The sequence below is a fragment of the Convolutriloba macropyga genome, chromosome 3 (assembly GCF_964194025.1).
Source record: "Convolutriloba macropyga chromosome 3, txConMacr16.3, whole genome shotgun sequence".
In the NCBI taxonomy this organism is placed as follows: Eukaryota; Metazoa; Xenacoelomorpha; order Acoela; family Convolutidae; genus Convolutriloba; species Convolutriloba macropyga.
Window position 1 is genome coordinate 16,343,650 of NC_134470.1, and position 12,769 is coordinate 16,356,418.

The following is a 12,769-nucleotide window of genomic DNA, read 5'->3' on the forward strand; positions in this document are numbered from 1 at the left end:
TGACTTTTATTTACTTTAATTCAAAGAGATAAGGTCAAGTGAGTGTATATCACTCTAAATGAAGGTTATTTGAGATCAGCTAATAGAGGCAGCAATAACTTATACAGATTTTTAATCAAAATATAACAGATCAGCCTTCAATGAAAAGACAATTTTTTTTGGTCTGTCTTTTTTACTGTTTTTTTTGAGACTGCCGATCTACGAATCTATTAGTAGTAGTAGTAGTAGGAGAGTCTTTAGGGTCGGAGCCCTCGGGTGTGGAACCCTTCAGTTTTCGTTTGGCACGAGTTTTTTCATTGGATTGCAGATTCCACAGTTGCATAGAAGTCTCCAGGTGCAGCTGTCGAGTTCGTTGTAGCTTCTGTGGAAATAGTTTTGGTACGTCTCTGTCAGAAGTTTCTTCGTCATTGGCTTCTCCGTTGTCCTACTGATGATGTTGAATAGCTTTGTGGCTCTGAAGAAAAAAATTTTCGTCTGATTTATGTAGTCGGTGTTTGGAGAGTTCAAATTCTTGCTTTTGTCTTGTTTCGTTTTCTTTTCGCTTTGGCAGTTTGTCTTCGGGGACGTAGTAATTGCCTTCTAGGATTGAGAGGAGATAGAGAACATCGTGCATTTCCATGTACATTGAGAGTGGGAGTATTTTCAGCGTTTCGAGTCTTTGATGGTATTCGTCGTTTCCACCGCATATCCACTTTGTTGCCTTTTGCTGGATCTTCTCGATTGATTTCATGTCAGTCTTCGAAGGGTACCAGACTTGGGAGGCGTAAGTGAGTACGGGCACTACGTATCCTATGTAAGCGTTCAGTTTCGTTTCCATTGAGGTTCTGTTCGAAACATTTCGTTTGAGTATGTAGAAGGCTTTCCACGCTTTGGTTGTTCTAAGTTGGCAGTTTGCGCTCCAAGAGAGATTTCGAGACATTACGACTCCGAGATCTTTTTGGGTGGCAACGGTTTCAAGACCTGCTTCGTCACGCTGGGCTAGATCCCCTCTGATGAGGAGAGTTTTACTTTTGCTAACATTTAGGTCCATATGGTTTGCTTTGCTCCATTTCTGTATTTCCCCGAGAGTGGTCTCGCATTCGTGTTCACCGTGGGTAATTGCTTTGAAATCATCCGCGTATCCGAAGGCCGGGATGTCTGAGATTTCTTCGGGGAGATCGTCAATGTAGATGATGAACATCAGAGGCCCCAAAATTGATCCCTGAGGTACTCCGCTGGTTACATTTCTGGTCTTTGATTTGCTTGTTCCAATTTTGACGCGTTGCGTTCGGTTTGTGAGATAGCTTTCGAGTAGTTGGAGTAGCTTTCCTCCGAGGCCAATGTTCTCGAGCTTCTGGATGAGTCTTTTGTGCGCTACTTTGTCAAAGGCTTTTCTGAAGTCAACATACAGAGTTCGAATGTCATTGCATTTTTTCGATTCAAGTTGCTGGTATAGTTCGTCTGTGAAGAGGATGAGTTGAAGTACTGCTGATCGTTTCTTTCTGAAACCGTGTTGGGAGTCAGAGAGGGTTCTTTCTATTGGTGGGTAAAGCCGTTCGAAGATGACTTTCTCGAAGACTTTTGAGACGTTCTTCAATAGACTTATTGGTCGATACTGTGTGATGTCTGCTTTGTCGTTTTCTTTGTAGATCGGGGTGATCTCACTTGTTTTCCAGCTCTCTGGGAATTTTCCTTTATTAAGGCAGGTTTGGAAGATAAGTTTGAGAGATTTTGCCAAAGCTGGGGCGTTTTTTAAGATTATATTTCCGATGTTTTCTGGGCCGCACGCTTTGTTTGCCTGGAGGCCCAACAGTTGTCTTTCGATTTCTTCTTCAGAAATTCTGAGGTAGTTGAGTCTCTGTTTTGGGTAGACTGAGGGTTCGTTGATTTTACCATCTTTGGTGAAAACGTCGGAGAAGAAGTCGTTGAAGAGATTGCACTTTTCTCTATCGGTTGTGGCTGTTTTCTTTGTTTCTTGTCCATTTTGCACAACATTGTAGTACATTTCATCAGGGAGGTGTTTTGATTTGCGTAGGGATTTCAGGTATTTCTGTAGATCAGACATTCGGCGGCTTTTGAAGAGTTTGTCTTCGTAGACTGCCTGATCTGTCAGGATTTGCTCATTGAGGAGTTTTTCGCGTCGTTTTATCTTTATCAGGAGGTTGAGGGTCGGTGCTCTCTCGTATTTTCTTTTCATCGTTCCGAGGATCTTGAGTTTGTGTGATGTGGCAGAGGAAATCCATGGGGGAAGGTTTGCTCGGTGCTGGGTGACACGGGGGATTAGTATCTCAATTATCTTTTCGATCCATAGGTACCATTGGTCAACAAGTTCATCGACGTTGCTGAAGCAGTAGGGTGAAAAGGGATGGTCTCTGATGTGGCTGTTAAATTCTTTCCAGTCCACCTTGTGATATGCATGTTTCACTTTGGGGGCTGGTTTCGTAGCTGATATGTCGATGGAAATGGTTGTCCGGAATGCTTGATGGTCGGAGCATCTCTTTCCGTTGATTGAGTATTCCCGTGTTAGGTTTTTGTCGACTTCGGCAAGTTCAATGCTGTCAGGAGATTGGGTGAGGCATACATCCAGTGATTGATTTCGTTTGCAAGGCAGAATTTGCTGAAGTTGGTGGGTTTCAAAGTTGTTGAGAAGCGAAAGTTCGTAGTCATCATCTGAGAGCATGCTGTTCCAATCAGCTCCAGGGAGGTTGAGATCGCCGCTGACAATTAAGGTGTAACTATCCCGTTGTTTCATCTGTTTTTCGATTTCTTCCAGGGTTTCGTGGATTTGACTGGCTGGTGCCCTGTAAGGGCTAGATTTAGGAGGGTTGTACATGCAGCAAATTACAAGTGATTCAGTTGGAGTTTGTAACGCGATCGATACACTTTCCGAGTGCGTTGTGTTTTTCAGTCTGTAGTGAGGAATGTCTTTCACCGCAATGAGAACTCCTCCGTGTTTTGAGTTATGGTTTTCAGTAGGTCGGTCAGTTCTGTGGATTGTGTATCCAGTAAGGAAGAGTGCATTGTCAAGTACATCGCTTGTTAACCAGGTTTCCGTGAGACAGAGTACATCGTAGTTCCTCTTTGCTATTTCATTGGCAAAGATTTGTCGCCTTTGGAAGTCAAGCAGACTTCGCACATTGAAACTGAGTATTTGGAGTTTGTTTTTATTTTGTAGTCAATTTTGTTCCGGAGGTGAGCTGCTGCCAGTAGGAGTGACATCAACGTCAATCCATTTCTTGTTTTCTTTTTTCTGCAGTTTCAGATTGCGAATTCGCAAGTCTTTTAGGGCTATTTTCTCGACATCTATGAGGTATCTGCGCTTGATCAACAGAGCATTTTCAAGCTTTTTCTCGTCCGGACTGAGTTCTCGGCTCATGAAAATTGGTTTATCGTAGGTTGCAAGTTTGTGGGCGGACAGCAGGACAAGTCGCCGATGATGTTCACTGGAGAATTTTGCAATTATAGTTCTCGTTTTCTCATTTTCGTAGGTTCCAACGCGTTTTACATCATCCATTGGGCAGTCGATATCCATGTGGGCGAGGATTTCCTTTACTTTCAGAACATCTTCATCATAACGCTCTCTGGCGGTTTTTCCTGAGGATTCGGGAATCCCTCGGAAGCGTACCCCATCGAATGTTGGCTTTTCTCGGATGATCGGCTGTGCTGGTTGACGCACGGCTGGTTTTGTCGGCTCGGGCGGAGGGGACTTGATTTCCGCTCGGATTTTGGATATCTCAGATTTGACTTCATCGAAACTCTTTGCTATTTCCGCCACGTCCGGGGATTCTCTGCTGGATGCCAAGTTGTCTAGAACTCGGTCTCGTTGGTTGTTCTGCACACAGTCGTTATATATGAGCAAAACATTTTGTCGGATTTCCTGTAGTCCATATATGGCTTTTTCACTCATTCCACTGCATTTCGGGGTCAGGTGCATGGAGTCGCCACACGAGACACAGTTGAACACTGCACTTTTGTTACTGATGGGGAGGGAGCACGTTTTGCAGGTGCTTTCAGGTTTTGATCGAGTCATCTCGGTTGCTTTACAAACCAGTCGCAATTCCGAGGTAACAATTGAAACCTCCGGATTCACTGACGGGTTTATACCTCAACCGAGGGGGTGACTTTCCAACACAGATCCGCGATCCCAAAGCAAGCTAATTGCTCCTGGATTCACAGGATTTGATAGGAAACTACGAGGAAATTACACAATTCCGCGATCCTAAGACAATAAATGTCTCCGGGTTCACAGGAAGTGTGATTTAGGGGAACGTAAGTACTATTACTGAGGTTTCCTTACTAATTTCTGATTGCGATCCTGAGATAACAAGACCTCCAGGTTCACTAACCAGAAAAAAGAAAAGAAAAAATCAGAAAAACAGTGACTTACTCTGTTTACTCTTGCTGTTCTGCTTTCTTGCTTTCCCGCTTCTTCTTTCTGTCCTTTTGGCGTTTGTTCGGTTTCTTCTTTGCCGGCTTCTTCGATCGCTTCTTCTTGATCAGCTTTCGGAGATTTCGACAGTTTAAGAGAATAGTGGTGACCAACTTGAGATCGATGTGGGTTTCGGGGTGTACCTGGGTTAACTGGTAAAGATATTCAAAATTTGCCTGTTTTCTTCTTGAGCTCAGGTTTTTGGTAGCTTCTAGAATGAGGATGCCGGTTTGTCGGAGGTCGATGGATAAGTCAGGGGTACCAGCTCGGCGGGTGTAGACTATGGCCTCAATCTGCCCGTTTGAGTTGAGCTTCTTGAGGATTTCGATCAGTTGCTCGGGGGAGAGGGGTCGATTGTTGTTACTTCTGTGGGGGGTGATGCTATTGTTGATCACGTCGTGCCAGATGACTATTCGTTTTCGATTTAGGAGCACAAATTTGTTTTGAAACAGGTGTTGCACTGTCTTGTACTTGTCCTTCGCTCTGGGGTTGAGAGAGAGGCCAGGCTTCGAGTAGGAAAGTTGTTGAAATCTGCGTTTGTCTTTGTGATCCAAAGTTCTTGTCAGATTGGCGAGACAGCTAGCTCCAACCAGGTAAACCATGGTTTTCAATTAGCATTAATCCCATCTGAAACTAATTTCTGGCAATCTGCCAGCTATGTTTTCTGATTTGTGAACTACGTCCTTAATATCACCTTGCATTGGATTCTGCCCCGAAACCGTAACTAGAAATTAATTGAAGCGTCAGGTCTCTGCAACATATGCAGCACATGGAATGAAGAGATCGGTTCACCGAGCGCCTAAAGCATCGAAAGCTCTTCAAATGATTAAGAGAAACGTTTCAATCGGGACAAAACTGCAATCAAAAAGAAATCTATACAAAGGATGCATTGTCACCATCCTCACCTACGGATGTGTCCTCTGAAAACCCTCGAAAAGAGATCTAAAAACTCTTGAAGCCGTTCAAGAGACATCAACTGCATGGATTCTCAACACCTAGCAAGTGACGTAAAAATAAAGACCGAAGATACTGAATCTGCTACCCATGCCCTAGTTTTCCTCGATATCCAACACAACCCTACGACATTGACTGGTCTTCTTGTGTCCATGTAGCCGCAAACGGCCAGTTATGAGAAGTAAAGGATACCAACCTTCATTACCCGGACTCTTAAAAAGCAGAAACAGGAAAGTGACTTCTGGACAAGGGCAAAAAAGCTGGCAAACATCATTCGTACTTTCATGGGAGCAAACGTACAAGAAAGTCCACCAACCAGACGAAAGGAGAGGCTGGCCGGTGTGTTTTACGCATTCTTCCAATTGAAGTGCGAGCAATTGGAGACTATGCTGTGGCTGCTGCGATTGCAGAGACCACAAGAGACTAGAATTTGACAACATTTAAGAAAGAACTACAACTCCCCTGGTTGTGCCCTAAATCCTGTCAACTAACTAACAATTGAATAGTACAAACAGATGGATGTATCAACTAAAATTAGAATTAGAACAGCTGCTCATCCACATTCTTGGATTATCTCGGTTCTCAAATATGGGCAGATCTGTGAACAAGTGATTAATATCCGCACAGCGATACCTGGGGCTATTATTGTTTTTTTTACAATTCAAAGAATTTGAATTGTATTGGGGCGCTGTCTTTTTTTATGATCTGTTCACACATTTTCCTGATTTTTGAAGTCAAATTGGAGTAGTGATTTTGGTCACGCCGAAACAGGAAGTGGAGCGAAAAAGCGAGTGGTTTTGTGGCGTGAATATTTTTTGCCCTACTTTTAAAGTAGAGTGAGAAAACGGTGTTTGAACAAAAATTCGCTTTCTCGCTAGTGGTTTTTTTGTTCACATGCGGCAATTTCACTTTGATTTTTACTTTTTTTCGATTTTTTGGATCGGATTTTTTTTCTTACTGGTTTTCCCAATCCATTCATAGTCCGTTCTAGGTCTAGTTTTCTGTTTAGTTAATGAAAATTCTTTGAATTGTACGTCAGTACGTCCTGCTATGTTTCTTTATTTCGTCGTCGCGATTTTTGTTCCGACCATATGACGTCACAACCACTTGAAATCTGCTTTTATCATTCGTTCATGCAATTTCAACTGAAGTGCGTGCATGACGTCATTTTTTGCTCATAGTGGAGCGAGTTTTGTTCATTTGCGTGATTAAATTTTGGTCACACTTGACTTACCTCACTCACAAAAATGACTTGCTCACTTTGAAATTGAATTTTATTTACCTTTATTCAAAGAGATAAGGTCAAATGGGTGCGTGTCACTCTAAATGAAGGTTATTAGAGAGCAGCTAATAGAGGTAACAAAAACTTATACAGATTTTTAATCAAAATATAACATATCAGCCTTCAATGAAAAGACGAATTTTTTTGGTCCGTCTTTTTTACCGTTTTTTTTTGAGGCTGCAGATCTACGACGAAGTTATTGCGGCTATTTTCTGGCAATCTGCCAGTTATGTTGCTAGTTTTTCCCCTCCACTAGCATGGACAATAAGTGAGCTGGGCAAAACTTTAGGTTGTTTGAGAACAGAAATCAAGCTTATAGAAGTTCCTAAGCACAATAAAACTTTTACGAACTGAAAGTAAACGTCATACGATACATGAGGGTGTAGTACAGTATCAGATTGTTTATAAATTTATATAATTTACTAATTTACAAGGTCAATAGAAAATAAGACGTGCTAAAATTGATAGAATCGAGAAGGAAATAGAATATATAGACATAATATAAAAGTAGCATATGACCATTACCAGTAGATATCAAATTTTGCCGAACAACAAACCATACATTCAGAATTCTAGTTCTATGCAATTCAACTACAAAATTTGAATTGATTAATGACTTGACCATTAAAGAAAGATCTCAAAGAATAACTTCTTACCAGCATGTTAATGAAATGTACAATACGCGTTCTCAGAAAACAAGCTTAAAGATTACAACAAAATTTGAGAATTTAGCAACGAAAACGACAGAAGGACAAATTCGAAAACTCGTGTTTATTTTTGAAACTAGTGTCGTAACAACTTAACCCCAAAATCCTTAACCACTGTTTTTTTCGAAAAAAGTCCAATGAGCCACAAAATAAATGACCCATGGATATGAACTATAACACGTCAAAGTAGCAATGAAGCTCTTAGAAAATAAACGTTCTCGTTGTACATAACGATAGCTAGAAAGTGAAAGCACTCATTGCGTTTAAATAAGGTAAATCAGATCTGTGTTTCAAAGTGAATCAGCAAAACATAAGTTGAAGCACGTACAAAATTTTTTGAAACACCAATTTCTTGATTCACTTCAAAACTGTTTTAACGTGACTATAATCACTACTCAGGTCTATGAGCAGTGTAATTTAATTCAAACCCTTTTGATTTTAGAAAGCCACGGAGAGCCACTTTACCCTTCCTATCGCTTAAAACCCGCCCCAACTCGAACGAAAGTTAAGGCAATTTTTATTCTTTTTGAAATGTCAAAATGTCAACAAAATGTCAAAGCTGCAATTCGAATTTTGTCTAGTTTTTAGTCAAGCAGTATTAGTTAAACCTTTTCGGTTGCTGATTTTTTGAAAAAGGTAAATTTGGGTTTAAAAATTTTGATCATAGCGGGGAAAATCTGAACATGTCATCTTAAATAATGAAACTGTTGTTAAAGCCCGATTAGTTCTGTAGAGAAAACGAAATTAAAAAAAAGATGGTCTGTTTTATATATCGCCCGGCCCAAATTGGCTGAACGGTTGAGCAGCTGTCTTTGTCAGTTGCAAGCTCTACAGGTTAAGAATGCTAGCTTTAGATTAATGGGGGGTGCGAGTGCTTGGGGCTCAAGGGAAGAGTTCTAATCTCTAAGCACCGCCCTTCAGATCATGAATTTATGTCTCTTAAACAGCTTCGAGGAATCGCATACTTGAGACTAATGAGCCGTAAGGCTCTAAGAGAACTTAATGACTTCTGGTCTTTACCTGTTTATCCCGTTTTTGAGGACAGAAAGTTAATAGAGTCAAAAATCGGTCAAGCGAAAAATCGCTTTAAAAAGACAGTAGCACTAAAATAATTGATACAAACTTTGTTTGAAGGCAATTAAAAAACCAGCTAAGCATATAAATGTTCTCACCGCTAAGTGGGGCCGGAACAACAAAAGAGTACAGAACTGAACTAATTATACTTTTTTTTCAAGCGTCATTGTATTCCACATCGAATTTAACCATATATTTGGTGTATTAACAATATGTACATTTGCTAATATTCCGTATATGACAATATTCTTAAATATATAATTGAAATCAACTACTCTGTTTTTTCACTTGGTTTAGTCTGTTTTGTATTTGTGTTTTGCACGGGCTGCTGTTTTTCGTAGTCATACCCAACTCCAACCCACTCATATTTGTTCATTTCACGGTAAAACAGTGCATTATCTCGAGGCTCTTCAAGAATTGGTGCATCTGGTATCTCGGTGATGATGTATTCACCACCTGCCATTAAGATTGGTAGTGACACTTTTTGGGGTGCAACTTTTTCGACCGGTTCTGGTTGCACTGCTTTGGATATTCGGCGCTCTCTGATAGGCAAGGCAAGGCGTTGTATTCTGGCAAGTGCGTCAACGGCGCGTTTGGAATTTTTCTGATCTTCCTCTTCAGCGTTCTATAAAAATGTAGCCTTTTTACCTTTTCAGTCGATCATTTATTCTCAAACAAAAACTAATGGCAATTTACCACGTCGGTATTTATGCGTTTGTCTAAGCGGTTTGAATTTTCGAATAACTTTTAAATGCTTCATTTTTTACTGATAAAAACTGCGAACCTAAGAATTTTGAACAGTTGAACTCATTTGAAGCTCAATTCACGCTTATTTTTGACATTTTTCTACAGAAATTGAATGAAATTAGTGCTGAATGAAATAAGTGCCAAATTATGAGCTCCGGGACTCTATTTCTCAGATTTCTCACACAGTCAAATAGGGTGCGCTGGTGCATTGAACATGAAAACACGACGTACATGCAGCATACGATAGTAAGTGATACGATACAACTGTTTCGGAGCTCAGGGAAAATTTGAACAATATAGAAATATGCTTACTTTTTTAAGAGTTTCTTTGCGTTGCTCCGCTTGTTCAGTTTCAGTTTTCAATTTCTCTGCACCGTTCATTGATGGGTCAGTGACATGACCAATAATTCTTTTGAGGCTGTTTCTTGTCACTATTTTCTGTCTTGGACTTGAGTTTTTCAAAATCAAATTTGTGTTGTCGTGTTCACTTATAGCCCTCTGTTTGTCTGTTTCAATGCGCATCAACTGTCCTGCATATACTTTCTGTCTGTAAAAACGAAACATTCAAATTCCAAGGTCATATATTCAAAACCAGGCCATTAGGAGTATATTAAATCTGAGCCTTGTAAATTGAAATAAACGCGTGTTAAATATTAATACTTGCAATTGATAATTTAAATATCATTGTTATCTTGAATTTAAAATCTGCATTACAGAAAATAGTGAAATTTTACTCAGGTCGCTCCTATGGTGATATGCTTCAATACGAAATTCGGCAAAACTTGGAAATTTTTTTTGTTCTATTGACTATTTTGTGATCAGGTATATTTTCACTCTTCAGCTCTCCCAAGCTACAAATAGTTTCATTTTAACCACAAACCGCAATAGATAACTTCTTTAAAAAATCAGATCGAGCAATTGTTTAAGAACTTAAGAAGAAACGTATTTAGAAGCTTCAAATGACCCTTAGAAGCTGTAAATGACCCTTGTATATGTATTAGGAAGTTGTGATGGTTTTTGGAGGCTATTTTTAATCATTTTGATTCCCGTCTGAAATCTGTTAATGGCAGGTTCTCCGGTGAAAACCGACAAGTTCAAGTAAACAAACAGTGAAAATGGGAAAAGTATGACGTCAAATTAAATGCGAACAATACTAAACATGAGTTTTCAGCGGGCTTGTTTCTGGCAAAACAATTGACCTCATAGTTGTAGCCACCACGCATTTGACTTGTCAGTGAATAATTGATTGGCGCGAGATTGGGTAATTAGAAAAAAATCAGTGAAAAATTAAATTAAAATCGTCTGTTATTAATTTAATTTGAATTTCGATTTTTTTAAGTCTGGTTGACAAAATAATGAAGACTGCTGTCTGGAGAAGTCAGGTCATAAAGTGGTTCAAAACCATTGCAAAAAGAAGCAAAGAGTAATATTACGTTTTTCAAATTTGGCTAATTTTTGGTCAAAACGGTAAAAAACAATGTTTGGGGCAATTATATTGGTCTTGTGGTCTTTTTGCCACTATTCACTTGACGTTTTTTTTTGTCTGACCCCTTTAAGTTTCCGTCCTCAAAAACGGGGTAAATAGATAAAGTCCGGAGGGCACTATGTGGCTGCCCAACTCTGTTGGAGCCTTACTAGTCTCTAAGTTTGCAATTCATCAAAACTGTTTTGAGATAACAATTTCATGTGATGGGTGGTTCTTAATCTTAAAAGTTTGACCCCCTTGAGTCCCCCACCACTCACCCCCTCCTGCTTAATGTTAGCACCCTTAAGCCCCAGATCATAGGTCACTGGTGATAATTTTACGCCAAAACTATGCTATCAAAGGAACGTGTAGTTTAACGCATATTTGCTTTGATGACGTAAGAATTTGTGGAAAAGGCATTGAAAACAGAGAACTTCTGACTTGGTTAAATGGCAGCAGATCAAGCAGTGATTCAAACGTTAAAATATTTGTTCCTCAGCTCACCTGTCAATATTTTTAATCGCTATTAGAAAAATTTTGGAAATTATATAATTCCTGCTGGTTTTTTTAATGTGGTTTTTCATACTAACGACTTTTCGTCTGATCGTTTTTTTTGCCTGACAATGGACTTTTCGTCCTCAAAAACGGGATAAACTGTTAAAACCCCGGAGGGCGTTTAGTTTCTGCTAGAGCCTTACGGCTTACTAGTCTGTAAGTATGGTGTTCACCGATCATTCGGCTCCATCCCCAACCTCCTCAGTAAAGTTAAAGTTTGTCTCCCTGAGCCGCAGTCAGCTACTGACGAAGCCAACTGCTCGCTAGTCGTTTGAGTTAATTGTTTAAAACATTGACTTGCCTGAATTCGACTTCCATATTTGCAGTTTTTAAATCGGATGCGTAAATTTTGTCCATCTGATGGCGTGTTCGTCCGATCTGCTGATTGACGCGCTCGCATTTGCGGATCGCTCGTACATCTCCTACTGTGCGATAGTTGGTCAGAGTCATACCTCGCAGATTCCTCTGTAGATTACGCTCTACGTGTTCCGACATTGTTTCTTGATGACAGTTACCTTCACTCTCGTAAACAGGGCCCTTTATTATATTACTGTGTATTGCTGTTTTGTTGCACAGGGTTTCGGTTTTTAGAAACTTCAAATTTCAGCTGGTTCAAATTTTATTTGTTTCATGCTTATAGTTTTCTGTTCATTTCATGTTCTGTTTTATATTTATAAATATTTTCTCTCACTCTGAATTGATATTTTGGCTACTTCTATCACGGGCTTTTTTGTTTTTTATAACTGAAAAAAAATACGAAATTCCATTGACTGTACTTGAATTTTAGTTATAACTTTGATAACTGTGATAAATTTTTCCTTCAATTTTTCCGATAAAAAGTTCATTATGTTTTTGATGTAAAGCTGAACTCGGGGACCTGTTTACTATTGAGTTGACTATTTGATCGAAAGCACAGCTGCAAAATAATAATGTCCAAGAGCTAAATTGTGAACTCGTGTACAGGTGACAGCTCGCCTTAATATGTTCGCGAAGAGCCCCAACCGAGGCTAGCTGACAATAATTGTGATTAGTATCGTAATTACTCAATGGCAATTGTGAGTGATGTACATTCTGATACTTTGTTATTTTGTGTGCATAGTGGTTACGACCTTTGAATCAAACAATATCTGATATAATTCTGACAAAAACAGAACAAGAGCGCATTTTTGTACCTCAACTCAAGTGCGTTCAATCAACATTATAGCTGTGCTAAACTGTGCTCGAATGAATTACTTTTGGAGCATTAATGTAGAGTTGAGTGGTGATTTTTCTTGGCTTTTGTGGCTGCGTCTTAATTGGATTTATTATTTTTCTCTGGCTGATTCTTTGGACGGCGCTTTGAACGTGAGGTTTTTAATCGCGAGTATTTGATTAGAATTGGACATAATGTTGATTTTATACATATAAAGTTTTGTATGCCATGAGTTTGGTCAAAGGTACAGCTATTTAAATGATTGCTTTGCTGACGTATAATCCTTGCCTCGAGGTGGAGTTTTATTTGAGTTTGATTGAGCAATTTTAAACGAAATGATCACATGCAGAAACAGAGCGTTAGTAATGACCACAATTTTATTTTT

At 39.6% G+C, this 12,769-nt stretch overlaps 2 protein-coding genes across 4 annotated transcripts; both read right to left on the minus strand.

Annotated features, from left to right (window-relative positions):
• Nucleotides 1-424: 424 nt before the first annotated feature.
• On the minus strand, nucleotides 425-2,812 carry LOC142336551 (uncharacterized). Its single transcript, XM_075385459.1, has one exon. It carries the CDS (start codon nucleotides 2,810-2,812, stop codon nucleotides 425-427), a length of 2,388 nt encoding a protein of 795 aa, XP_075241574.1.
• A 5,740-nt stretch (nucleotides 2,813-8,552) lies between these two features.
• LOC142336898 (uncharacterized) lies at nucleotides 8,553-12,392 on the minus strand. Of its 3 annotated transcripts, none has more exons than XM_075385871.1 (4): nucleotides 12,078-12,392; nucleotides 11,494-11,714; nucleotides 9,485-9,719; nucleotides 8,553-9,050 (listed from the first exon to the last, which is right to left on the minus strand). In XM_075385871.1, the coding sequence occupies exons 2-4, from the start codon at nucleotides 11,685-11,687 to the stop codon at nucleotides 8,697-8,699; spliced, it is 783 nt and encodes a 260-aa protein (XP_075241986.1). In that variant the 5' UTR covers nucleotides 11,688-11,714; nucleotides 12,078-12,392; the 3' UTR covers nucleotides 8,553-8,696. The 3 variants fall into 3 exon arrangements, with proteins under 3 accessions (XP_075241986.1, XP_075241987.1, XP_075241985.1); XM_075385872.1 differs by having other exon boundaries at nucleotides 11,494-11,707; nucleotides 12,070-12,392; XM_075385870.1 differs by having other exon boundaries at nucleotides 12,070-12,391.
• Between the last annotated feature and the right edge of the window lie 377 nt (nucleotides 12,393-12,769).

Bases quoted from the DNA above. Each gene is read 5' to 3' on its own strand.
- LOC142336551 (XM_075385459.1), bottom strand. From the start codon at position 2,812: ATGTACAACCCTCCTAAATCTAGCCCTTACAGGGCACCAGCCAGTCAA.
- LOC142336898 (XM_075385871.1), bottom strand. From the start codon at position 11,687: ATGTCGGAACACGTAGAGCGTAATCTACAGAGGAATCTGCGAGGTATG. The intron at 9,720-11,493 runs GCAAGTCAATGT...TCGTTTTTACAG, and splicing joins AATATGGAAGTCGAATTCAG to ACAGAAAGTATATGCAGGAC. The intron at 9,051-9,484 runs GTAAGCATATTT...ACATTTTTATAG, and splicing joins GCAAAGAAACTCTTAAAAAA to AACGCTGAAGAGGAAGATCA.